General features: G+C 44.5%; 1 protein-coding gene, 1 non-coding gene and 2 pseudogenes across 3 annotated transcripts in view; 1 reads left to right on the top strand and 3 right to left on the bottom strand.

Annotated features, from left to right (window-relative positions):
* The window catches only part of LOC106010838 (citrate synthase, mitochondrial pseudogene), a 36,871-nt pseudogene extending 27,432 nt beyond the window's left edge, over positions 1-9,439 (bottom strand). The window contains exons 1-3 of the transcript XR_002388505.2: positions 9,101-9,439; positions 8,127-8,309; positions 338-376 (exon numbers count right to left, since the gene is read on the bottom strand). The product of XR_002388505.2 is annotated as a citrate synthase, mitochondrial pseudogene (transcript). The remainder of the gene's footprint in view (positions 1-337; positions 377-8,126; positions 8,310-9,100) is intronic.
* Positions 9,440-9,583: 144 nt separating this feature from the next.
* Positions 9,584-18,277, top strand: H3-3a (H3.3 histone A). The gene is made up of 4 exons (XM_004861983.4): positions 9,584-9,723; positions 11,124-11,269; positions 12,787-12,940; positions 17,784-18,277. Exons 2-4 carry the CDS (start codon positions 11,142-11,144, stop codon positions 17,910-17,912), a joined length of 411 nt encoding a protein of 136 aa, XP_004862040.2. The 5' UTR covers positions 9,584-9,723; positions 11,124-11,141; the 3' UTR covers positions 17,913-18,277.
* Positions 18,278-19,063: 786 nt separating this feature from the next.
* Positions 19,064-21,517, bottom strand: LOC147823214 (RWD domain-containing protein 1 pseudogene; annotated as a pseudogene).
* Positions 19,933-20,039, bottom strand: LOC147823215 (U6 spliceosomal RNA). Its single transcript, XR_015444610.1, has one exon. It is a non-coding gene; the product is annotated as a U6 spliceosomal RNA (small nuclear RNA).
* Positions 21,518-26,608: the final 5,091 nt, after the last annotated feature.

Genomic DNA, 26,608 nt, shown 5'->3' with positions numbered 1-26,608 from the left:
CATGCTATATGTCTTAGTTGCTTTTTTGTTGCCAGGACAAAATACCCGACACCGACAAGTTAGAGGAAAGGTTTATTTCATTTCAGTCCAAAGTCAGCTGAATCCAAGGTAGGGTGGGATGGCAAGGAACATGGCAGAGAAAAAACAGTCCACAGCAAGGCAGGCAGCAGCAAAGGAGCCAGCAGCAGCAGCAAGCCTGCCTTCCCTCTCTCCCTTTATATTCTATCCAAGCTGTAAGCCTTTCGATTGATGTCACTCACATCCAGGGTTAGGCTATCATTAGCCATGTCCAGAACTATGCTAATTCCAATCAGCAGACTAATTTAGTACCACATACCTTTAATCCCAGTAGGACACGTCCTAGATCCAGCCAGCCCTGAAATCCAGAAAGATCATCAATACCTACTTCAAGAATCTGTATTCTTTTTTTTTTTTTTTGGTACTGGGGATTGAACTCGGGTCCTTGTGTTTGCGAGGCAAGCAGCAGAACCACTGAGCTAATTCCCCGGCCCAAGAACCTGTATTCTAATAAGATGGAAAACACAGAAGAAATGGACAGATTCCTAGATACATATGAATTACCAAAACTGAATCAAGAAGATATAAAAATTCTAAATAAACCAATTATCAGTCAATGAAATTAAAGATGTAATTAAAAACCTACCAACAAAGAAAAGCCAAGGCCCTTTATAGACATCAATGCTTAGACTATTAAAAAACAGTACCAGGTAGTTTGGGGGATCCCTGGAAACTCAAGTCCTTGTCCTTGTGGTAGGTAAACTCAGTACCCTTCTCAAGTCTACCAAGGACACTCCTCTTTTACCCAGAGGAAAAGTTAGCACTGGATGTGAGGTGCACACCTGTAACCCCAGCTGCTCAGGAGGCTGAGGTAGGAGGATCTCAAGTATAAACCCAGTCTTGGCAACTTAGTGAGACTTCGTTTCAAAATGAGAAACATAAAGAAGGTTCAAAGCTAGGGATGGTGGTACATACCTGTATCCCGGCACTCAGGAGGCTGAGGCAGGAGAATTGCCACAAGTTTGGGGCCAGCCCAGGCTACACAATAAGTTCAAAGCCAGCCTGTCTCAAAAGCCAAAACAAAAAGATTTGAGATGTCACTCAATACAAAAGTCTGAGGGCTGGGGATTTTAAGTGGTTCTGTTGACTGCCTCACTAGCACAAGGTCCCAAGTTCGATCCTGGTACCAAAAAAAAAAAAAAAAAAGATAATATAGTCTGAGTTCATTCCAAGTTCCACAAAGAAAGAAAGAAAGAAAGAAAGAAAGAAAGAAAGAAAGAAAGAAAGAAAGAAAGAGAAAAGAAAAAGACATGTTAGCAATCATTGAAACTTGATCTTTTTTATCATTAATTTTTGTGGTGCTAGGGATAGAAACCAGGGCCTCATACATGCAAGACATACTCTACCACTGAGCTACATCTCCAGTCCCTTTTTCTTTAGTTTTTACTTTGAGACAGAGTCTCACTAAGTTGCCCAGGCAAGATTCAACCGATGATGCAGCCTCCCTCGGTGCTGGGATTATGGGTGTGCACCACTATGCCCAGCTTCTTCTTTCCCTATAAAGAGATTTTTTTTTGGAGAATTTTCTCTCCTCTTTGTTAATACTTAAGAAGTATCAAGATCATCATGTAATAATGCTGTAGTTTGAAGGAAGCGGTTTGGGAGTGTCTCAAATATTGTCTAATGCCTATGAACACACTATGGTTCAAGGTGTGACTATGGACCTTGCCATGTGTTATGGCTTGTGTCTAGATGTCTCCTCAAAGCCTCATGTGGTTATAAATGGGGCTTTTCAGAGGTGGCTGGATCTAGAGTGTGTGATGTTGGAATTGAGGATGCCATGCTGGGATCAAAGGTGTTTGATTACTAAATTAGTCCACTGGTTTGTTTGCCACAGTTCTGGGTAGGATTAAGGGTGCCTCAACCTGGGTGTGAGTGCTACCTGGATAGCCTGGATAAATTATAAAAGACAGAAGGCAGGCTAGTGCCATTGCTTGTTGCTTGCTGCTTTTGCTGGCTTCTGCCCACCACGAGCTGTTTTTCCTCTGCGATGCCTGTCATACCACCTGCCTTGGAGCCAGCCAATTACAGACTGAAACCTCTGCAAACTGAGCCAAAATAAGCCTCTTCTCCTTTAACTTTGGATGTTTGGTATTTTGTCTCAGCAATAAGAAACATAACTAAGGCGCCATGTCAGAAACCACTCTAGGGCCAGGTATTTAGCTCAGTGGTGCCACTGCCTGCCTCACAAGTGCGAGGTCCCAAGTTCAATATCTGGTACAATAAAAAAAAAAAAGTCTAATTTTTTGGTATTCTTTCCTCGAGGCAGATCACACTGACCTAGCTCACTATCCCAGAGCAACACCCATGTCTTCATTTATGGAGGGCATCTTCAGAGGGAACAGCTACATTCACAAGGTTGTTTGGTGAACAGGAAAGAATCATAAAAGCCATTGGTCACTTCATGAGTATTCAAAATTAAAGAATATTAATCATGATGTCAGGTCTGGTTAAATTAGCCCATTTCACCCTCACGAAAAAGTCCCTCTTCCACCTTACCTTTCCCTGATGGGAACACTGAAAAACAAGTCATACTCTAAGAGCCATAGTTTTTCACATCTGAATATTCTGCAAAGTCCATCCTACAGCTGAATGTAAGACTCGATAAAATACTGCCACTCTGCTTATTTGTGCACCAAATATTTATTAAGTTTCTGGCATAAGCTGAGCATTGTGCAAGTTGGAAGAGAAAGAATAGTGTATAAACATCAAGGCCCTACTACTGCTAAGTACACAGTCTAGTGGAGAAGACCAGAAACCACCAAACAAATCCACAAAATGGGTTGTGAGAACTTCCATGAAGGAAAGGAGTGTGGAAAAGTGGCAGCATAACATGGGCTTGGGGAGAGGGAAGATGGGGACTGGGGGTGGTCGAGCAGAGACAGTGGAGCTGAGGCCTCAGACCCCCTCGGTGGTCTTTACTACAACCTCAGGACTTCCAGAGGCTAGGGTCCCCACAGCTCCTTAACTGGTGCCCTTGTTGGGAACAGCCCACGGGAGCTCCTTGCAGGGCACCCTAGGCAGTGTGGCCCAGTCCACATCCCCTGGTCCCCACAGCGCTGGGCAGAGGGGAAGCATCCATTCATGGCTGCATGTGAAGCACTGAGCATGGCAGAGAGGCACCGGCCCCAGGACCCTGCCTTAGTCCTGCAGAACAGAGAGCACAGTGACACTCGGGCCAGGTGTCCAAGGAGTACTGGTGCACCACAATGGAGCCAGTCAGGCGGGGATGAGGACCTGGCACAGGGCAAATCTCTATACTCCTACCCGGGACTTCCTTCCATTTGTACTTTACAGGACCCTTCTGACGATGTCTGAGGTAGCTGCAGGGTGACTGCCTAGCACTCTGCAATTTGAGCTACATCATTATTTTTATTTTTTAAAATTCAAAAAATTTTTTGGTACACAGGATCGAACTCAGGACCTTGTGCTTGCCAGGCAGGCACAATGCCACTGAGCTAAATCCCCAGCCCTACATCATTTTTAAATACTTACCTTAAAATTTTTAAATTGGAATAAAAAATCCTTTCACAAGAAATTTCATGATTATATTTGTCAGTGAAAGAGAAAAAAATTTGTTTTTGAGACAAGGGTCTTGCTTTCTTGCTCAGGCTCCCCTCAAACTCCTGGGCTCAAGTAACCCTCCTGCCTCATCCTCCCTAGGAGCTGAGATGACACATGTATGCCACCATGCCCAGCAAGAATATTAAATATATAACTTCAAAGTTGGTGGGGTTTTTTTGGTAATGAGGATTCAACCCAGGGCCTCAACAGTAAGTTACATCTCCAGCTCACTAATATATATATATATATATATATATATATATATATGGTTTTTTTTTCTTTCTTTCTTTCTTTCTTTCTTTTTTTTTGAGACAGGTTTTCCCAAGTTGCTAAATTGCCCAGGTTGGTCTTGAACTTATGATTCTTCTGCCTCAGCCTAACAGGTTGCAGCGTTTATAGCTTGTTTTATGTTTTGAATGATTAAAAAAAAAAAGATTTTTACCTTTTTATCACCTACTTGTGTGAGCCAAGTCTAATAATGGGATTATCAAAAATTTGAAGAGATCTTATTTCTTTTCTTCTTTTTTTCTCCTCCCCTCCCCTCTCTCCCTCTCTCCCTCCCTCCCTCTCCCCCCTCCCTCCCTCTCCCCTCCCCCTCCCCCTCCCCCTCTCCCTCCCTCCCTCCCTCCCTCTCTCTCTCTCATGCGCGTGTGCACATGGACACATTCTCTCATGTTAAGAACTGAACCCAGACCCTCCCACTTGCTAGGCAAGTGCTATATTACTGAGCTCCATCCCCAGACTCCCATTATAAAGTCTTCATCAGGAACTGCATGTCCATTTCAAGCATAAAACCTGATATAAAAAAAAATTATGTTCTTGGAAGTAAGCTCAAAGTTTTTAATAAGAAACTTTCAAAATACTTTATTTGGGAATTTATACAAGTTTAATATTTACTACCTACCCCAAAACCTCTAACAGTTTCTCTTACAGTGATTATATAATATAGAAATGTATCATGAACTCACTTTGTAGTGCAGGTTGGCCTTCAACTATGTAGCCCAGGCTGGTCTTGAACTCCTAGCAATCCTCCTGCCTCAGCCTCCTGAGTGCTGGGATTACAGGTCTGGGCCACCACGCTCGGTTTATAATTAACTTTTAAATCAAGTCTCATATTGTATGACTCCAAATCTCCTGCACCATGCACCTTACAAACATGATCATTTTCTAACATCACATAGGAAAGGTCAGGAACATTGTCTTAGAAGACAGGGCCAACTCTGAAGAACTGAGGGACAGTCATTCAGCCTCAAGGGCAGTCACTCTAAGGCATGGAAGAGCCTGGCGGGCAGAGGCAGCTGCTCTCAACAACGCTAAGGAGAGGAGGGTGAGCCCAGGCCGCACACTGGAGTTTAATCCTGAGCCATGGGGGTCACCGAGTGGATGGAAACAAAGGTGTGACCTCGTCTGATTCAATTCTAGAAATCCGGGCAGCACGCGCCACAGAGAGAGCCAAACACATACAAAGGTGCAGGAGGGGAAGGTCACCTGGCAAGCACCTGTGTTAGGCCAGCTGCCCGCCCGGGAAGAAAGGTGTAGGCATTTCTGAGAAGCACTTTGGAGCCCGGACCAACCTGACTGCCCACAAGGGTAAGGCCAAGGAGGCTCGGAGAAGACAAGCAGACCTCTGGGCCTGAGCAGTTAAGTAAATGATGGTGCCACTTAGGCAGAAGACTGAAGGAAGGACGTTTGGAGACAGTGTGAGGATCCAAAGCCTCAGGACAAGTTTTTCAGCAAAGTGAGAATACTTAGAGGCGTGTATTTTAAGACTATAGGAAGCGGGGAAATGGTACACACCTGCAGGCTTAGCACTCCGGGAGACTGAGAGAGGAAGATCACAGGGCCGAGCCCAACCTGGGTAATTCAGCAATTTAACAAGATCCCACCTCAAAACTGTAAAAAGGTTGGGGTGCGTGTGTGTGTCTCAATGTGGGTTCAATCCCTAGTACCACAAAAAAGATTATAAGAGATTTAAATCGGGCATGATGGTGCACGCCTGTAATCCCAGCACTCGGGAGGTTGAGGGAGGAGGATTGCTAGGAGTTCAAGGCCAGCCTGAATTGCAGAGCGAAACCCTGTTTCAAAAAGAAAGAAAGAAAAAAAAGCACACGCATGAGAGAAAGAAGGGGGTTGGAATCACTTGTCTTCTATTTACACACACCGCAATACTGACACATACAATGACGTAGGCTGGGGTTGCTTCAAACAATTCCAGTGAGGAAAACAGGAGCGAACAGAGGTGGAGATAAAACCAAAGACCAAGCTGCACTGCTCTGACCATGCAGCAGTGTGGAATGTTCTTGAGCGCACTATTTATGCAACATACAATCTCTTGGCCATTGTGGCAGTATGTAAACCACTAATAAATACAGTGTTTATCCCTTCTTGAAAAAAAAAACACCAAAGATTGGTCAAGAGTGGGTTTTTGTTTTATTGGTTTTTGGTCTTTTGAGGCAGGGTCTCACCACACAGCCCATGCTGAGCTCGAACTTGTGGCAACCCCCCTGCCTCAGCCTAGGGATGCGATTATAGACATGTGCCATCACATGCGGATAATTTCTGAAGTTGAGAGATGGGTACATGAGGGTTCACTATACTACTTTCTCTACTGTTTATGTAAGTTCATGGAACCAGATGGAGGTACAGCAAATGGAGAAAGGCCCCAAACTAGTGGGGGGACAATGCTAGGTCAGGAAAAAAAACAGGTGAGACGATCTCTGTTCTACAGCTTACATTCTGAGGATGTGGTCAAAAAGCAAGTAAACAAATGAGTTTTAAATCAACACCACAAAGAAACAGGGTGGTGACACTGTATGTGAAGACAAACCGAACTGAACAGGGCAGACCCATCTCCGGGAGGCAGATATGAAGAGCAATGCTGCTAAAATCCTTTGCACTCTACTTTCCCACTTCTACTTATAAACAAATCTAAATTAGAGGCCATTAATATTTATTCTAAGAAAAAAAAATTTTGGCAAAACATTTATTGGTATATTTTAGATATACACAGTAATATTCATCACAGGATCTAAGGAAACTATTTTAACCCACAAGCTTTTGATTCTTTCTTCCCTACTCTTTTTTAAACTCCCAATGCTGAGGTCATTATTCAGGAGTTCTGGAAATAAGCCAGGTGTGGTAGCACATGCCTGTAATCCCAGCATTTGGAAGGCTGAGGCAGGCGGATTGCCATGAGTTCGAGACCAGCATGGGTTCCATAGTGAGTTCAAGGCCAGTCTGGACTACACAGCGAGATCCTGTCTCAAAAAAACACAAAACAAAGCAAGAGTTCTGGAAGTAGAGCCAATTCAGGACTGAATCCTGGAGCCCCACAAGCCCCTTCTTAGCCAGCCATCATGGCGCACGCCTATAATTCCAGCATTCACAAGTTTGAGCCCAGCCCGGGTAACTTTGAAACTCAGTGAGACCCTGTCTCAAAATAAGAATGGGCTGAGGATGCAGCTCAGTGCAAAGGCCTTGGGCTCAATCCCCAGTGCCACAGGGTGAGGGAGTCTTCTTGCCTGGGCAGCTCTCCTCCCACACCATCTGGACTCTGTGGTTCCCCTTTCCTTTAGCTATAGCTTTTGCCACTTTTGGGGCTCCCAACAAGCCTGCTCCCTAGCTAAGTGCAAAGCAGTGCTTTCAGAGATAGATCTTAAGCCCTATGAACGTGCCAGTGTTGCTGGGGGTGTTCACTGCTACATTCCCAACAACCAGAAGTGTGTGAAACAGTTAGCACTCCATATCCATCCAATGAGAAAAGTTCCTTTGGCCATTGAGAAGGTAAACCAGGTACCTATCCAGGTGCTTAAGTACTCAATCCACAACTAGAAAAACTTGAAACCTACTTTCACACAAATAAATACGACTTTCATGTCCCAGATGGACAGGCTGGGGCTATGCAGCTCAGTGGAAGAGCATTGCCTAGCACGCGCAAGGCCCTAAGTTAAATCCCCAACACCATAAAACAAAACTGCATGCGATAGATAGACAATCAAATTGTTCCAGATAATCCAAGAGCACTTTTTCACTTAAAGTAGGGGATTTGTTTTGTTTTGTTGTAGCACTGGGAATTGGGGGGGGGGGTTGAGACAGGGTCTCACCATGTAGTTCAGACTAGCCTTGAACTCACTATGTAGCCTAGGCTGGTCTCGAACTTGTGGGGATCCTCCTGCCTCTGCCTCCCCAGTGCTGGGATTACATGCAGGCACCTCCATGCCCAGCTGGCACTAGGAATTGAATGTAGAATCCTCACACTGAGCTACACTCACAGCCCTTCTTAATGTTATTTTGTGACAGGGTCTCATCAAGTCCTTAATTGCCCAGGCTGTGCTCAGATTTGTGATCCTCTTGCCTCAGCCTCCTAAAGTGCTGGGATTACAGGTGTGTGCACCAGGTGTGGTTAAAACAGTCTTTCCAGTCCTCAGCAGTATGTGCTTAAAGCCTGGAAGATATGAGAAAAACTCTAGCACACAAGCACCCACCTCATTCAACCTCTTCTTTTGCTTGTTTTTGAGGCAGTACCTTGCTATGTAGTTTAGGCTGTCCTGGAACTCTTGGCTGGGATTACAGAGGTGTGCTGCCACACCCAGTTTGACATTTCTTGAGGATATGGTGAATTCAAGTACGACTGCCTTCGTGGGTAAATCCAGCAATATTTTGGTTTCCTGAAAACAAAAAACAGGAAAGAAAAAACTCTTTTGGTTTGACTTATAGGAATTCTTTGCTGGCAGCTCAGTCAAGACCTTTCTGAGTATGTGCTTTTAGGATATGATCGAACACTGCGTACGGTCTGTACAGCAACCATGGACACGTGACAGGAATTCAATAATAATGAAACAGGACACGGATTTTTTGGTTTCTCCTAAGTCTGCTCCTCACAAGTGATCTTGAACAAATCCATTCCTCCCTTCTATCTGACTTCCCCATGTTTCAGGACCAAGTTTATGACTCAAATGGGTCAGGCAAGTAGATAACCAACAGTTGCCAAATATCGATCTAGGAAACGCATCTCCTGAGCTATCTTCTGGGATCTCTTCAGGACACTTTCAAGGAATCCCTGCACACAGTGGGCATCCTGTCTCGCTGAGGGCCGGTCAGAGACAGAGAGGGCCCTCAAGTGTCAATCTATGTGGAGAACTTAGGCTAGGAAGTCTGTTCCCGACTCATCTGAGAACTGAAAAATAGGTACTTGCGCCTGTTCTCGGGCCACTTCTTCACTTCTGCCATTTCAGCCCCTTGTAAACTAAGCTGCTAATTTTAGACTACCCTACTGGAGTTGGCAACTCCTTTCCAAAGGAATCTTGCCCAATACCGAGCCGAGCGGAGCGGAGCCGAGCCGAGCCAGGCCGAGGCCCACTGCCTACTCGGGTCGGCAGGACGCGCCCCAGGCGGCGAACGGCCCATGACCCGAGCCCTCCGCAGCGCCCCGAGCCAGGGCTGCCCACCGAGGACCGACCTGCGCCCGGGGGGTCCAGGCAGGCCTGGAGCCGGAGCCCGCAGTCGCCCGCCGTAGGACCGCGACGCTGGCCACTCCCCGCGGGCGCGGCGGCAGCCCAACCCCGCAGGGGCACAGCGCTCCCAGGCCGCGGGCCCGACACTCCCACAGCGTCCCCTCGGCGTCCCGGGCCGGCGCCAGACCGGGCGGGCCGCCTCGGCGGGCCTTTGTTTTTTTGGTACCGGGGATCAAACTCAGGTCCTTGCGCTGGCGAGGCAGGCACCGGAACCACCGAGCTAGACCCCCGGCCCTCGGCGTGTCTTTGTGTTTGTACACACGGCGCGAGGCCGCGGGAGGAGGGCGCCGGGGGCGCGCGGGGGCGGGGCGAGCGCGCGCCAGCGAACCGGCGCGCGGGGGGAAGGGCGGGGGCGGGACGCGACCCGCAGGCTGGGGGCGGGGCCGAGCCTTCCCTCCATTGTGTGTGATTGGCTGGCGCGCGGCGCGGGGGCGGGGCGCGCGTGTCGGGGGCTAGCCTCGGCGTCAGCCATCTTTCAATTGTGTTCGCAGCCGCCGCCGCGCCGCCGCCGCTCTCCAACGCCAGCGCCGCCTCCAGCTCGCCGAGCTCCAGCCGAGGGAGAAGGGGGGTAAGTTTTCCCGTCTGCCCGCTCCCCCTGGCCGAATCCCGCTCGCCTCCAGCCCCGCGCTGGGCCTTGGCGGTGCGGGGACGGGCCCCACAGCCCCCCGGCTTGGTGCACAAACTTTTTGGCCCAGAAATGGAGGTGCGGAGCGAGTTTGCTCCCCGACAGCGGCGGCTCCCGGCTCCCGGCTCCCGGCTCTGCCCAGCTCCGCCGCCGCGGCGCCGAGCCTGCGCTCCCTCCGCCTCCGCGCCGGGGCTGCTCTTTCTTCGACGAAAGCCCGCCCGCCTGCCCCTCCTCGGACCCCAGACCCCCACCAGGACCCGCGGGGCCCCGGGCCGCCGTTTTCGGGCGGGAAAGCGGTGGAAATGGTCGCCGCTTCCCAGCCTGGGGTAACTCGCGCTTTGCTGCCTCTCCACAGTTGCTGCTGAGCTTCACCATCTTGTCTCTCTTCTCTGGTCACCGACCATATTTTTCCCGTTTCTCTCTTCCCCATTTTAAAAAGGGAGGAAAATTTTTTTAAAAGAATGACATTTTTTCCCTTTTTTGGAGAAGCAGAAACTTGAAGCATTGGAAATGTCCAAAAAAAAAAAACTTTTGCATTTTGGAAGGCGGCACGTGGCGGGATCGGATATTTTCGAGCGATTTGGTGTTTTGTCTCTGAAGGGAACCGGATCCGTGTCGCGATTGTTTCCATCTTGTTCGGGCTGGGGCGGCGGTGGTGACCGCGCGAGGCGGCGGGGCCCCGGGCCCGGGCCCGCGGAGGCCGAACCAAAAGTTTATGCGGAGCCTTGGTGGACCTGGCGGCCGGTGTCGCGTTAATTAAGCTTAGGTGCGGGGCACTTTATTGCATCACGAAGCCTGTGAGGGCTGGACGAGAGCGCGGTGCTTTGTAGCTTGTTCCTGTTTTTCGGGACTCTTTTGTCAGTACAACTGAAAATGCAAAAACCATGTTTTCATATATTGTTACAGCAATCTTATCGACTGCCAGGTGCCGGGGTAGGGGCAGTGGGGGAGTCGGAAACCTTTTTTGCTGTAATTTGACTTGATCTTTCGATGGTGTGTGGCTTCCTTCTTTTTACTTGTTTATGGATCGAATGTGTACTGATATTTCTAATTAAAGCGGATCAAAGGGTATTAGAGGTCTTTCCCGTTTGTCGCTTAGAAATTGGCATTTTGAGAGACTATTGGTGTTAATGCTAACAATTTTCCAGTACTACAATTTGTTTCAAGAAGGCAGACGCGATCTGCATCCTTTCAAATTATGTAACAATTATGGACTTTATTTTTTTTCTGTACTGGTCATAGTTTCCAGATTTAGGAGGAGCGGGTATCAGTGGCAGGAAAACTTCCATGTTTAATAGTTGCTTATGGTGATTTGTTTTTCTTTCTTAATGCTGGTGTGTCAGTAAGGAGGTCCCTGTACCATGGCTCGTACAAAGCAGACTGCCCGCAAATCCACTGGTGGTAAAGCGCCCAGGAAACAACTGGCTACAAAAGCCGCTCGCAAGAGTGCGCCCTCTACTGGAGGGGTGAAGAAACCTCATCGTTACAGGTATTAGGAGAAAATGGGATAAAGTTTCTCTGGTATATTCATATATTCTGACAAAAGGATGCGCTAAAAGTCAGACTTTTTGCTTTAGGGAAACTAATGTTTTCCCCTCTGACTACTCGGACTAGATATTTATATATATACATATGTATGTAATTTAGTGTCAGGTTTTATTTAATTTTGAACCCATAATCTGGCCTAAGGAGACGTAATATCACTGATAATTTTTTTTCACTGATAATGTTTTTTTGGAGGGTTTTTCGTTTTGTTTTGTTTTTTTGGTACGGGGGATGGAACTCAGGTCCTTGTGTTTGTGAGGCAGGCGGCGAAACCACTGAGCTAATAAATCCCTGGCCCATTCACTGATAATGTTAATGGGATACATAACCGTTCTAATTTGCTATTAGTAATTATTTTAAATAGTAAAAGTGTTTTTTCAATACACTTTTCAGGATATCCTTTTGCTTATGGTAAAATAATAATCAAGATCCGGAGGTAATAAAGTCCCTATCCTTCAGTTACTTGTTTAGTTTATTTCCTCTATTAGCATTTGATTTTGACCTAAGCAGTGTTGTTAAGGACATCTGCCATTAGGGGGCAGAAGTTATCCGCACTCAGGCTCTACAGATTTTAGAGTTTAACTTAAAAGCTCATACAGTAGAATAAGTCAAAGGTTAAATTCTTTTATAGACAAGTTAGTAAAAAAAATCATAAGTATTCAAATTTAGTCATTTATGAAAGATGATAGTCAACAGTGCAGCTGTTCTGGAAAATCAAGCTTAAATATGATAACTTTTTAAGTGAAGCACATGGTGCTATATTGGCAAATCTTTAAAGGCATACAGGGCTTTGATAAGCTCCCTGTCATTTCATGCCTTTTTTTTTTTTTTTTTTTTTGGTACTGGAGATCGAACTCAGGTCCTTGGTGCTTGCGCAGCAGGCGGCGAAACCACTGAGCTAAATCCCCGGCCCTCATGCTTTTTGCTTTAAAGGTGGTGTTACTTTGTTTCTTCTATTATTGGATATTAAACCGAGGGCCTTCCCACCAAGTTACATCCCAGCCCTTTTTTATTTATTTTATTTCATTTTACTTTAAATTTCAAGATAAGTTCTCACTACTAAGTTGCCCAGGCTGGACTCAAACTTGGAACCTCTTGCCTCAGCTTCCTATAGTGCTGGGGTTATAAAGGTATGCCACCAAGCCCAGCTGGGTATTACTCTTAATAGACTTGAGCTGGGTGTGGTGACATACACCTATAATCTCAGCACTCAGGAGACTCAGGCAGGAGGGTCCCCACAAGTTCAAGGCCAGACAGAACTACATAGCAAGACCTTGTCTCAAAACAAAACAGATTCGAACGGTCAGGCCATAAATTCATCAGATTTGAAACTGAAGGCTGAAGAATAGTTGGGTGGCTGATTTTTTGAAATATTAATGCATTTCTTTATAACCAGTTATCCTTTTGTATTATGTATGTATCTGGTAAGTTTCCTGAATGTTGGTTTTTTATTTTTTTAAGGCCTGGCACTGTGGCGCTCCGTGAAATTAGACGTTATCAGAAGTCCACTGAACTTCTGATTCGCAAACTCCCTTTCCAGCGTCTGGTGCGAGAAATTGCTCAGGACTTCAAAACAGATCTGCGCTTCCAGAGTGCAGCTATTGGTGCTTTGCAGGTAAGATGGTGAATGGGGAAGACAGGGTTTTTGCTGTACAACTGTGTACCAAGAACAATTCAGAATCTCTGTATATGCTCATATGAACGATATAATCACAGTCCTGTAAAGTAGTTGAATCACGGGTAAAGAGGCTTCCAAAAGGTTAAGTTGTCCAAGGTCATGCACATAGAAAGTGGCACAGTCGTAATCCGAAACTATTATTTTTAACATTGTATTACAAACAGTGCTAACAGAAAACTGTTTTGGTTTCTAGACATTGTGGGGCACTGAGATACAGGACTACAGGTCTGTACATTTGTGGTCACTTTCCTAACCCTAAAGTACTGCTTGGATGTCCTGGACCTGAGGAAACAAATGGAAGTGTAGCAAGCTTAATATCCAGATGGAGCAGGCAGCAGTGAGAAATGATCCATCGGCAGCTGGGCATGGTGGCACACACATGTAATTTCAGTGCTTGGGAGGCTGAACCGGGAGAATCATGAGTTTGAGGTCAGTCAGCTACATAGCAAGACCTTGTCTCCACAAAAAAGTATATGAAGAAAAAGCAATGATTGGTGGTGGCTAGCTTTGATAGGAATTAAAGATGCTTGAGATTTGAGGACTTGAAGCTTGCTCTAGGGATTATGGATTTCCACTGAAATGGAGGACATACTGAATTTAACCTTAGCTCCAGAGTGGCAGGACTTCTGAGAGATACCATTCTATACATGGTTGTGTAAAACATTTGACAAGGCATATGTAAGGTACATATGAACATCAGTTGCCTAAGTAACCTATTTTATATATAAGTGGTTGGCATTGTTTAGATCCCTTATCTCAAAATATGGTAAGACCAGGGCCGGGGAATTAGCCCAGTGGTGCCACCGCCTGCCTCCCAAGTGCAAGGTCCTGAGTTCGATCCCCAGTACCCCCCCCCAATATACATATATATATATATAAGACCACCAGCTCCCTCAGAAGCATGAGAGTGATTAAAAATGCAGATTGCAAGGGGCCCAGCATTTAGCTCAGTGGTTCTGCCGCTGCTCCACAAGCACAAGGACCCGAGTTCCATCCCCAGTACCAAAAAAAAAAGTGCAGATTGAAGACCTGAATCAGAACCTTTGGGAGGAGGAGGATCTAGAAACAGGGCCTGCGAGCCTATGGCACATGTGTTATTTGATTTCTTTTAAGACAACAGATGTTAATATGTACGTTATTTTTTCTAAACTAAAACCTGAGTATTCATATTTGATTGCAGTGTTGGCACTTTGTGACAACTAAGTGGGTTTTGGGTTGCAATTTAGGTACTCAAAAGGTTCACCATCACTGGTCAAGAATCTACACACTATTAGAGGATTTTCAAGGCTGCTGTTGCTGTGCCTGAGTTTTGCTCTATATATGAGAAAGATTTGATAGGTGGATTCCACCCTGAAGTGTAATTGGTTGAGCTGTTTCTATGGTTAGTTTAAACTTCATTTGATTGGTGAATTCTAGGAATAGACATCCATTAAATTCTCAGTGGGTGGAAATTTCAACTAAAATCTTCCCGTGAGTTACTTAGAATTTTATTTTTTGTTTTAATAGGTGATATTCTTCAATTCCTATTTCATTTATTAGTAAATTAGAAATACTGCTAAGGATCTCTAGCTAGTAAAACTGCTAATTTTGTTTGCCAGTTATTAGCAAGACTATGCTTAAAGAACACAGCACTGTACTTGGAAGTCCAGCATTTTTGAGTTTAGGCGTAACACAGACTTGTAAATTGAGAGTACTAAACATTCTGGATAAAAGATTGATCTTTTTAAAGTTATTCATGTGTAAACTTCTGTTGCTGCTGTGCAGTTATATTTGTCATAAAGTGTGCACAGAACTGCCTGTAGGGCCAGATCTCAGTGCTGCCATGCCTGGCTTGCAAACACAAGGTCCTGCATTCATCCCTGGGCGGGTGGGCGGATGACACTACCTGTAGTTCTTACTTAACATTAACTGATTTTTATTGGAAAGAGGAATTGTTGTTACAAGCCTTTTTTTTATTAGTACATTTTATCTTGTATTTACTTTTTCTTAAGTATATGTTGTCTCTGAAAGATAATACAAGGATAATTTGTTGACGGAAGCAGGATAGTAGAAGGTAGGATTTGAAATACAATTTCAAAGTCATTTTACTGCTGGCTTTAGAATTATACAATTTACAACTGTTTAAATGCAGTACTGCCCCTTTGTCCACAGGGGGTATATTCTAAGATTCCCCATGGATCCGTGAAACAACACATAATATGAAATTACTATATTTGCTGTGATTTTTCATGTATGTAACTGTGGTAATCTTTATAAGTTAGGCACAGTAGGAGTATAACAACAGTAACTAATGATAAAATAGAAAAATTATCATAATATATTGTTAGAGAAAGTTATTTAAAATTCTCATTTGGGGTTGTGGGGTGCCAAGGTCTCACTGTGTAATTCAGGCTGCCCTTGAACTCACTGCATAGGCCAGGCTAGCCTTCACCTCTGCTGGGATTGTAGTGGTGCACTTCCATGCCTGGCTATACCGTTTATTTCTGGAGTTTTCTTTCTAATACGTTCAGACCTTGGTTGACTGGAAAGTAAAACGATGGGTAAGGGGGCCTTACTGCACAACTAATAAAATGGACTAATGTGAAATTTAGCCTTGGCTTTAATGTCTGAGAGTTTGAACTAAAGGATATTTATATTTTTTAAAAATGGGTAGTGTTGGGGCCGAGGATTTAGCACAGTGGCAGTGTGCCTGCCTTGGAAGCTCAAGGTCCTGAGTTCAATCACTGGTACCCACCCCGCAAAGAAAATGGGTAGTGTACTGTTTTGGAAGACAGAAGAATCGAATATACTCATAAATTAGCATTGTTCTGTAGTTGGAAGATGTCTTGTCATTATTTCAAAATTACATTGGTTCATAGCATGGCAGTTTTTTAGGTCACTTTACAGCCTTAATGTTGAGAATATATAGCTGGGTGAGGTAGTATAAACCTGTTACCCCAGCTACTTGGGAGACTGAGGTGGAGAATCCCAAGTCTGAGGCCAGCCTGGGTAGCTCAGGGATAGAGCACTTGCCTAGCATATGTGAAACCCTGGGTTTGGTAATCTTGCAGAGCTGACCAGACACAACCCATACAAACCAACAGCTAGATTCCAAGGTGGCAGTTTTGAGCTCAGCTACCACAAGCTACATCTGAGCAGCCCCAAGAAAGTCAGTAGAGCTGGGGATTTAACTCAGCGGTTCCACCGCCTGCCTTGCAAGCGCAAGGTCCCAAGTTCAATCCCCGGTACCAAAAAAACAAAACAAAACAATACAGTAAAGCCTGTAAAACAAAAAAGTAGGCAACTTAAAAAAAAGAGAGAGAGAAGGTCAGTAGATGATACACTCTAAATGGTCTCAGAACCATTGTTTTTGGATAGGGCATCACTGTGTAACCCAGGATGGCTTCAAAAAACAGCAATCTTCTTGCCTCAGCCTCCTAAATGCTAGGATTACAGGCGGGTGCCACCACCCCCAGCTTAGCACCTGTTGGCTTGTCCACATAGCAGCTTCACAAAAGTATTCTAGATGTGCATAGTCCTAAAATACTGAAATTAATGTTCCCTCGCACTTGTGCCATTAGTGGTTCAGAGCCCCCTGGCAGTGAGACATGAATTACAGCCCCATCATGAACCGGTTAAACACAATTTAAACTGGTTTCTTCCTGAGCACCTTCAGTTACCTTATCTGTGTATTGTGACTCCTTCAGAGGAAGCTACAATGTGCCACTTTTTCAGACTTAAATCTACTTCTAGAATATCCCAAGAATGATTCCCTAAATATTAGACGCTTAAAACCTTTGTGATGGGTAAGACATGAACTGCATAAAATAGATGTTTTAAATCGAAGTTAGATGTAAAAATAAAGCAGCAAATGTTAAACATCTATGTGAGGACAATGCATTGGGAGTATAAAATGAGGCCTTTACTACTAAGTAACTTAAGAGCAGTGTATTCACTTGAATGCCAAGATGTGAGGAGTTCAGGGTTAGTTGTACTAAGAACATTGGCAAGAGGAGTATTTCCTTTTGCCTTTGTGGAATAGTCTTGAGTCATAAATGTAACTTGGAAAGAGAACGTTTTCCTTACAGGTGAGAGAGGACCATGTAGCATGTCATTTAGTGCTCCAAATCCAAAACAGTGAATGGGTGGGTGACTTTTGCTGGGATCATTTTATTTCAAACTGGGTAAGCACCCAGACCAGGTACTGCTTACCTGTAATCTCAGCTCTCGGGAGGCTGGGGCAGGAGGATCACTGTTGAGTGTGAGGCCAGCCTGACTTGAAAAAAAAAAAAGTAAGTAAGTATTTTAACTTCTAAGATTCTTCAATTTTTCAGACAACTGATATTTACTAATAACTGGAATTAGTTCCAAGTGGAAGCCCCTCTTTCCACGTGCTGAATGCCGTGGGTGATCGATACAGCTAGCCGTTTGAGTGGTGGTCCGTATGGGAGTATACCATGGAAGGATCTTGTGTCAAATGAAAAGCAGGAATCAGTTTACTAGAGGGCAAGAAATGGGCGATTACAGGGTGGGTGGGATATTTGGGAGAAAGTACTTAGTAGGAGATGGACACATCTCCTAGGCATAATAAATAGACTGAAGTATGCAGAGCCCAGTCTGATGTGTGCTGGGACCTAAAAATACTCCTGTACTTTATAACTTCATATTTGGTAAAATAGTCAACATCTTGCGAAGTAAGTTTAAGTGTTCAGAAGCCTTAATTAAACCTTTTAATTCATTTGTTCATGCCTTATCTGTTAGAAATAACACCACTAGTAAGTTTTCTTTATTCTTGTTGCAGGAGGCAAGTGAGGCCTACCTGGTTGGCCTGTTTGAAGATACTAATCTGTGTGCCATCCATGCCAAACGTGTAACAATTATGCCAAAAGATATCCAGCTAGCACGCCGCATACGTGGAGAACGTGCTTAAGAGTCCATTATGGTGGGAAGCATTTCATTCTCAAAAAAGTTTTTTTCTCTTCTTCCTGTTATTGGTAGTTCTGAATGTTAGATATTTTTTTTCCATGGGGTCAAAAGGTACCTAAGTACATGATTGCGAGTGGAAAATAGGGGACAGAAATCAGGTATTGGCAGTTTTTCCATTTTCATTTGTGTGTGAATTTTTAATATTAATGCGGGGATGTAAAGCATTAATGCAAGTCAAAATGTTTCAGTGAACAAGTTTCAGCAGTTCAACTTTATAACAGTTATAAATAAACCTGTTAAATTTTTCTGGACAATGCCAGCATTTGGATTTTTTTTAAACAAGTAAATTTCTTATTGACGGCAACTAAATGGTGTTTGTAGCATTTTTATCATACAGTAGATTCCATCTAGTCATTATACTTTTCTGAGTTGTCTTAAACATGCTAGTACATGTTTTTAATGTTGTCTGTCTTTCTGTGCTGTTCCTGTAAGTTTGCTATTAAAATACATTAAACTGTATCTGCTTTTCTTTATTAATCAGCCTTACCCATGAAAGTAATTCACTCACAGTTTCCAGTTTGGAAATCATTGTAGCATCAGTTGCTTTGGACATGTAACCCTGTGTCAGACAGACTGTTGAAGGATGTGGAAAGAAAACGAGCTATTGGCTGTGTTTCTAATTTTTAAAATCTTATAAATAGTAAATGTTTGCTGAAACAAGATCTTAGCCGTGGGTAAATGTTACATTTTGAATCAATTCTCAAACCTAATATTGCCTGTATTAATATTACAAGTACTGAAAGCATATTCATAAACATGTACTACCCTATTAAACTCTGTATGTTTAATGGTAATTAAATGAAAGTGTACTAATCTTCAGATCAAAAATTAGTACATTGTAGCTGGGTGTGGTGGTGCACACCTATCATTACAGCACTCAGGAGACTGAAGCAGGAGGGTCACTGCAAATCTAGGCAGCCTGAGCTACAAAGACCCTATACCAAAAAAAAGTACATCGCTGATCTATTTTAAGATGTTTCTTATTTGTTAACCCAGAAGTTACTCAAGCACTATTTTTTTTAATACTTTAATTTTATTGGTACATTTTAGATATACAGTATAATGGCATTCATCATTGGAGATTTGTACCTTTACATAATATATCTTGGTTCTTATTTTTTCCCCATTCCCCTGCCCTCGCTATTTACAAAGACTTTGTTTCCATTTTCTTTTTTGGCGGGTACGGGGGATCGAACTCGGGTCCTTGCACTTGTGCAGCAGGTGGCAAAACCACTGAGCTAAATCCCCGGCCCAAAAGTTTCAGTTTTGTTTTTTGTTTGGGGGCGGGGGGGTTGGTACCAGGGATTGAACTCGGGTTCTTGCACTTTTGAGGGAGGCAGCAAAATCACTGAGCTAAATCCCTAGCCCCTTGTTTCCATTTTCTCATGTTAATTCCATTCCCCTTTCTTTTCCCTACCCCTTCCACTTCCCCTTCCCCTTTGCATCTTTTCTTCTTATTTCATATTATCTATTATACATGTTGATTCTTATTTACACTTTCAGTTTCTTACACCAGAGAAACTATTTGGTATTTACACATGTGTGTCCTATTTATTTCAGTTAAGAGTATCTCCTCAATGTGCATCTGTTTAGCTATAAATACCTCTTAATTTCTCCTTCTTTATGTCTCAGTAGTACTCCATTATATTAAACCACATTTTCTTTATCCAGTGTCTAGTTGATGGGCAACTGGGCTGCTTCCAAGTTTTAGCTAACACAAATTGTGCTGCTATAAACATGGGTGCACATAGATCACTGTGGTATGATTCTTTTTTTAATTCTTTTGTGAAGATACCCAGCAGGGGAATAGCTGGGTCAAATGGGACCTCTAGTCCTAGTCCTTTGAGGTATCTCCATACTGATTTCCACAGTGGTTGCACCAGTTTATACGCCCACCAACAATGGAGAGGGATTCCTTTTTCCCCACAGCCAGCCCTGCCAGCATTTGTTATTGGTGGATTTCAAAAAATATGGAATTCTTCACGAATTTGTGTGTCATCCTCTTTGTGCAGGGGCCATGCTAATCTCTGTATCGTTCCAGTTTTAGTGTATGTGCTGCCGAAGCGAGCACAAGCACTGTTCATTCTTAGCCTTTTTTTTTTTTTTTTTGGTACTGGGGATCGAACTTGGGACCTTGCGCTTGCGAGGCACGTGCTGGAACCACTGAGCTAAATCCCCGGCCCCTCTTAGACTTAATTTATTCAGCATTGCAGTGATTAATGTCAAATGAAGATACTGTAATGGACCTTTTAAGATCCATAAAATCGCTAACGTAGTGACATTAGTTGTAACATCTGTGTATCTGAAACTGCCCTGGAAGGATATGTAATGACTGCTGAGAACAAATTCATGTCAGTGAGGTCCAGATTTGCCTTGTGTCTTATTGGTCTTAGCAATAATTCTGTAGGTGAAAGTTCTTCAATGGAGGAATTAATGCAACTATTTTTAGAGCCTAATTCTACCTTAGTAACTGTTAAGCTGGTAACTCTTCCCTACTGTACAATAGAGTTGATTTTTTAAAATTTATAGTGCATTGGAGTTGGGCTCAAATAGTGTGTGGGGATTATAGCTAAAATCACCATTGTTTAAGTTTCCAGGTGTTTTGTTGTTTTTTTTTTATAGTGATGACATCCATTTTATTCCTGTGTATAATCTGGGCTTCTGATTCTGTTAAAACTTAAATTTACTGTGTCAAAAGGCTGGAATCCAGGTTTAATTTCCTATTTATCTCAGTATTTTAACACTGTATATGAAAGACAACATTTGGAATCCAAAAGTAACTGTCATCTCCAGGATAGAAAACACGAGTTATTTCTGTTTCTTATACCCGTATGCACATGGCCGCAACCCACCTTCAAGTCTTGGTGTTATAGGTAGGATCTCCCTCCAGCATTAAATAATGTTAAATATGTAAACTTCTGTTCACCAATAAGAGGAAGTGAACATTTTATCTTGAAGTTTTATGGTCAGTTTATTAAGCTCAATGGTGAAAGTTATCAGAATATTCTCCTAAGTCATTTTTTCTTAGAAAAAAAAGAAAGGAACATTAAAAGCCTCTCAGCACAGCCACAGATGCTGTGGCTCTGGAGCTCTCTGGAGATGGTGCCTCGGTCCTCTCCGTCGCTCCCTGGGCCAGCGGGGTCGTAGCCTGGGTCGCCCTCAACATCCTCCAGCTCCTGGAACAAAGCCTCCTCTGCTTCCGCGTTATTTCCAGCATCCTCCAAGAACTGGCTATCAGACGTGTCAAGATTATGATCGGTTTCAGACAGCTGTTTGCCACTTAATTTATTTTTTCCTGCTTGCTCTTTTATCCATTTCTTTTTAATTTCCAAGAGTTCTGCATCAAACGTGGCTTTCCAACGTAAGAAATTCTCAGTTGTAACGGGTGCCGTGGAATAACTGCTTCTCTGCTTCTGCCTCTTTTTCTTTTAGTTTCTTTTCTTCCTCTCCTCGTCTTTATCTGATCTCCTATTTCATTTAATTTTTCTTGCACTGCTGTCACTAGAGTAAAGATCATGACCACACCAAGATTTTCCTCAGCCTGTAATGCTAGTAATTTTTAAATGTCTAGGACATCATTATCTTCCAGGTTTTCCTGGGAAAATATTTCGTAAAGAGGAGCTTCATCTGGGCGTTTTTCACTGTATGTAAACTGGAGGGTAGCTGGACGGTTTCATCATTTGCTCCAGCCTCGGAGTCACAGCGACGGTGACGCTGGGTGGATTTTGGGATGAGTTTCTGTGAAGCGGTCGGGGTAGATGGACTCCAGAGCCTCCCGCTGGTTTCGCTGCTCCCTCATCGCGACCCTGGCTGCTGCCCATGGAGCGCGCCGACGCTCAGGCAGCGCCACAGCCGAGTCCCGAGGCCTCCGGCCCGGCCCGGCCTGCTGAGCCGCAGCCCCGCGCGGCTCTCGGCCGATCTCTCGTTCTCGTTTCCAGGTTTTAAATAGTACACTAAGTTAAGTAGCCCGTTAACACCTTTTAAAGTTCCAGAAGTTTCCTAAGGTCAAAACTTAACATGAAAAACCCTGGAAAGTTAAGTTGTGAGAGAAGAAAAAAAAATTCCGGTAAATTTGCTTTAGAGCCGAGCCATAGGTGGTGATACACATCTATTTTTCCAGCACTTGGGAGTCTGAGAAAGGATTGCTGTGAGTTCCAGGCCAGCCTGAACTACATAGCAAGACCATGTCCATAAATAATAAGGAAAAATAGAGGAAGAACTGGGAAAGAATTTGGAAACCATTTCCTTACATAAGTGAGAAATCTCATTGTGCTGCTACAGATAGATGAACGAGTACTTAAATAGTCTCCCAGTCTCTTGTCTGGAATCTGACAGGAAGTGAATTCAAATTGGAAAACGTATCTGAGTCCTGTAAGTGCTGGAAATGCAAAGGCGTGCTCCAGCTACTACATTTCCTGTTACACAGGGGAAGACATTTGGGCACGGTGACCTGGCAGGTGGAGGGACGATTCCATCCCCGGCAGGCTGAATACAGGGCTAACCTCCGGTGTAGGCTGCAAGAGCTGTAGTCTGGCCTGGGTTGTAAAAGGCAGCAGTGGGGCATTTTTAGAAGTCAATGGAGGGAGAGAAGACAAAATTAGGGCTGAGGAGGGGGCGTTTCAGGGAAACTAGGAAAGGCTGGTTGCGACCAAAACCATGCTGCTCACCACCTACTTTGTTCTGAGCCCTCGGGACGTCTGCATCAGGGTGACGGACGAGTGGGACTAGTGAGATGAGAGCACGTAGCAAAACCCTGAATCAAGGATATTTTCATCATTATTGAAAACATTCTTTGGAGGGCTGGGGATTTAGCTGAGTGATGCAGCGCCTGCCTCGGAAGTGCAGGGTTCTGAGTTGGATCCCAGTACCAAAAAGAAAAACCAAAACCATTCTTTGGAAAGTTCAAGTCATTGGGGAAATAAGGTTTTTGAAGGAAAAAATTGATTGCAATAGAACTTCACAGTTAAATGTTCAGGCTCTGGAACTGAACTCCCAGTCTCCTAGCTGGGTGACCACTCAGCCAAATTGCCAGTCCCTGTGCCTCATTCATTCAGTGAGGAGTCAGGGAACTCCTTGTATTTGCCAGGCACTGTTGTGGGGAGACAGTGAAAACAGGAAACAGGTGTTGTGATGCACACCTGTAATCCCAGCTATTTAGGAGCCTGAGGCTGGAAGACTGCAGGTTCAAGGCCAGCCCAGGCCACTAAGCAAGACCTTATCTCAGTGAAAGCGCCTGAGTGCTAGAGCTCTGCCTGGCACGCACAGGCTTTGGGTCCAGTCCTCAGTACCAAAATAGGGACCACAGAATAGAAAAGGTTCCTTGTTTCCACGGAGCTGTGTTCCAGTGATGCAAGAAACTTACACATAATTACTAAGCTGGGTGTGGTGGCCATGCCTGTAATCTCAGCACTGGGGAGGCTGAGGCAGGAGGATCTCGGTGAGTTCCACCACACAGCGAGACCCTATCCAAAAAAACTATAAATGCTAAAAAAAAAATGTAGAAAAGAGTGTTGGGAGGGTATCTGTGAGGTGTCTTCCAAGTAGAGTCCTGAGGAAAATGCACATATGTGAGAGAATAGTACAAGTGTACCTCATTACTCATTGCTAATTGATTCCAGGAGGTGCAACAAGTTCCAAGAATAAGCACCACACCAGCTCTTCACTGGATGGCCAGTGAGGCAGGCAGTTGGTACCAGCAAATTCCAGTGTGTCGGGTACGAGTGCATGAGTTCTGGGACAAAATTTTTTGTGTGAAAATGGGTTGAGCATGAAATGCAAAAGTACCAGGTTTTCTGGGCCTCCTGTAGAGCCCGCTGAGACCCGCCCAGCCCAGGTATGCTCCCGGGACAACAAGGACGTGGCAGAGGGACTGAGAGGAGAAAAGTGAAGTGCCAGGGGAGCGAGCTCAGCCTTCTGGGTCCTGCAGGGTCGGTGAGTGAGGAGCCTGTGTGAGCAGAGCAGGAGGACACAGCCGGCTGGGCAGTGAAGGTAGAGCATGAAGCCAAAGCAAGAAGAAAACAAGCAGGGGCAGCTGCCTGCACGCAACCCAGCTGAGTGCCTTGGACTTGGGTAGTTGGGTGTGTGAAGGGGCATTCTGGGGATTTTTTTTTTTTTAGTTTGAAGCACATAATGATTATTCATGGGAGTTGGTACATGTCCATAACACTTCTTAAATATTCTGGATATTTTTTTTTTTTTTTTGGTCCCAGGGATCAAACTCACAATGTTGAGCTTGTGAGGCAGGCGGAGTGCCACTGAGCTAAATCCCCAGCCCAGTTCTGGATATTTTTTAAAGATGGGACAGCTAGGACCTAACAGGTGTGGGCCTGAGAAAAGGGTTAACGGTGCCAGGGTCTGGGGCCAACCAGCTGCAAGAATGAAGTTGCTTTAGCTTGCAATAGGGAAAGCAGAGAAGCTCAGCTGGGACATGTTCAGATCAAGCTGCTGATTAGACTTTGTAGTAGAGACTTCCAGTAGACTGTTAGGCTCCTGGAGTTTAGGAGAGGTTTGCGCTAAATTGAGAAGTCATCAGTAGCAAACATATAATCTTCTTGTTTGTTTTGAGACAGGGTATCACCATGTAGTGCAGGCTGGCCTCGAACTCCTGGTGATCCTCTTGCCTAAACCTGAGTGCAGAGGTCACAGGTGTGCGCCACTATGCCCAGCTCAAACATAAAATCTTAAAGCCAAGAAGCTACAGGAATTCACCAAGGTTTAGATAGAAATTAGGAGGGTCCAGGACCGGCACTGGGCAGGAATGGGGTAAGGTCCAGCGCACACAGGAGTGGGCAGAGAGAGGAAGCAGAGGTGGGTGGTGATGCAGAAGTCGGCACTGGTGGAAGAAAGGAAGTACCATGTGAAGTGCTACTGTCTACCAAGTTTGGGATGCTCAAGTCTCCTAGAGGTAGTTTCGAAGTTCTTTCTGCCCTGAACAAAGAACTGGTCAAGGCCAGTGCAAATGGGAATAAAGTTTTACATTTATTAAAGATAGGAAAAGAGCCAGGGATTTAGCTTAGTGGTTCCAGCACCTGCCTTGCAAGCACAAGGTCCCAAGTTCGATCCCCAGTACCAATCCCCCCGGCCCCCCCCCAAAAAAAGATAGGAAAAATGAAGTACGCACTACAGGAGAAAGCAGGCTACAGTGAGAGAACACAGCAGCCAAAGTTCCACGTCCACTATGCTTTTTGTATCTCCCAGACCTCGGGCTGACCTTAGGTCTAGGCTGTCCTACCCAAAAGTCCTCAGAGTTCTCGAGAGAAGGCCACATGCAGGGCTTTGGGAACTTACATGCGTGTATCCTGGGGTTTTATAATTAACAGGTCATGCCCACTTCCCTAGTGAGCTTTGACACACTCATCTGCCTCACTACTGATGAGAATCAATTACTGGAATTCACAAATAGAGGTAACTGGTAATCCTAATTATAGTTTTGGTGACAAGACTAGAGTGAATTCCATTGGGGCTTTCATCAGATGTTCAGACTGAGACAGTGACATACCAGGGACACAGTATCAGCCAAATATTTAACCTGAGGAAAGCAGATGAATCCAAAGTGTAAGACAGTCTACAAAACAATTGGTCAGAGCTCCAGCTCAGAAACAAAACACACTTCTAGAACTTTTTTTTTTTTGGTACTAGGGATTAAACCCAGGGGCTTCACACTGGACTACATTCCCGGGCCTTTTTATCTTTTTCTTTTAAATTTTGAGTTGCCCAAGCAGAACTGAAACTTTCATCACACCCTGCCAGGTGTGATGGGGCGTGCCTGTAATCTCAGTGTTCAGGAGGCTGAGGCAGGAGGATTGCTGAGAGTTTGAGGCCAGCCTGAACTACATGGTGAGACCTTGTCTCAAAAACAACAAATTTGCAGTCCTTGTGCCTCAACCTCCCTGAATGCTGGAATTCAATGCATGTGTCCCATCTGACCCACAAGATCTGTTCCACATTAAAGGTAATGTAAGAAACATGGTAACTGCATTAATCTTTCATTGGTTCCTGGGTTGGCATGGTACCAGCTCCCACCTACCTTGCACAGGCTGGCTCCAAACTCCTGGGTTCAACTGATGCTCCTACCTCAGCCTCTGAAGTAGCTGGGATTACAGACAGGTCATTGCTCTGCCCGGATTCTTCCCCTTCCCACCCCCATGCCAGGGATAGAACTCAGGACCTTGTGCTTTTGGGGCAGGAGCAGTGGCACTGAGCTAAATCTCTGGCCCTAGGATTTTTGTTTAACTAGGGATTGAATGGGATTGAACCCAGAGCCTTTGCACTGAGCTACATCCCCATACCTTTTTGGGTTTTTTGTTGTCATAGGTTTTTTTGTTTGTTTTTGTTTTTTTTGGACAGTGTCTCATTATGTAGTTTAAGCTGTTCTCTTTTTTTCTTTCTTTTTTCTACAAGCAAAACATTTATTGGTACATTTTAGATACACATAATGAGAATCCATACCTGTCCATGATGGGTCTTGGTTCTTTTTTAACCATTCCCTCCCTCCCTTCAACTCCTCTTCCCCTCCTTCTTTACAGAAGCTTTGTTTCCATTTTTTCCTTCTATTCTTTTTTTTGTCCCTTCCTTCCTTTCCCTCCCCACCCCTTGTTCCCCTTGTCATTTGGACATTTTCTCCCCATTTCCCAATTTCTA

Source organism: Heterocephalus glaber, unplaced genomic scaffold (genome assembly GCF_053883595.1).
Source record: "Heterocephalus glaber isolate CG9 unplaced genomic scaffold, H.glaber_assembly_v1.0 deba00001600, whole genome shotgun sequence".
Classification (NCBI taxonomy): Eukaryota; Metazoa; Chordata; class Mammalia; order Rodentia; family Bathyergidae; genus Heterocephalus; species Heterocephalus glaber.
The sequence above is the reverse complement of the archived record's forward strand: the minus strand, read 5'-3'. Positions and strand labels throughout refer to the sequence as shown.

What these genes read in the sequence shown, in the direction of transcription:
- H3-3a (XM_004861983.4), top strand. Translation starts at nt 11,142, where the DNA reads ATGGCTCGTACAAAGCAGACTGCCCGCAAATCCACTGGTGGTAAAGCG. An exon ending in AAGAAACCTCATCGTTACAG is followed by an intron (nt 11,270 to 12,786) that starts GTATTAGGAGAA and finishes TATTTTTTTAAG; the next exon opens with GCCTGGCACTGTGGCGCTCC. An exon ending in CAGCTATTGGTGCTTTGCAG is followed by an intron (nt 12,941 to 17,783) that starts GTAAGATGGTGA and finishes TTCTTGTTGCAG; the next exon opens with GAGGCAAGTGAGGCCTACCT.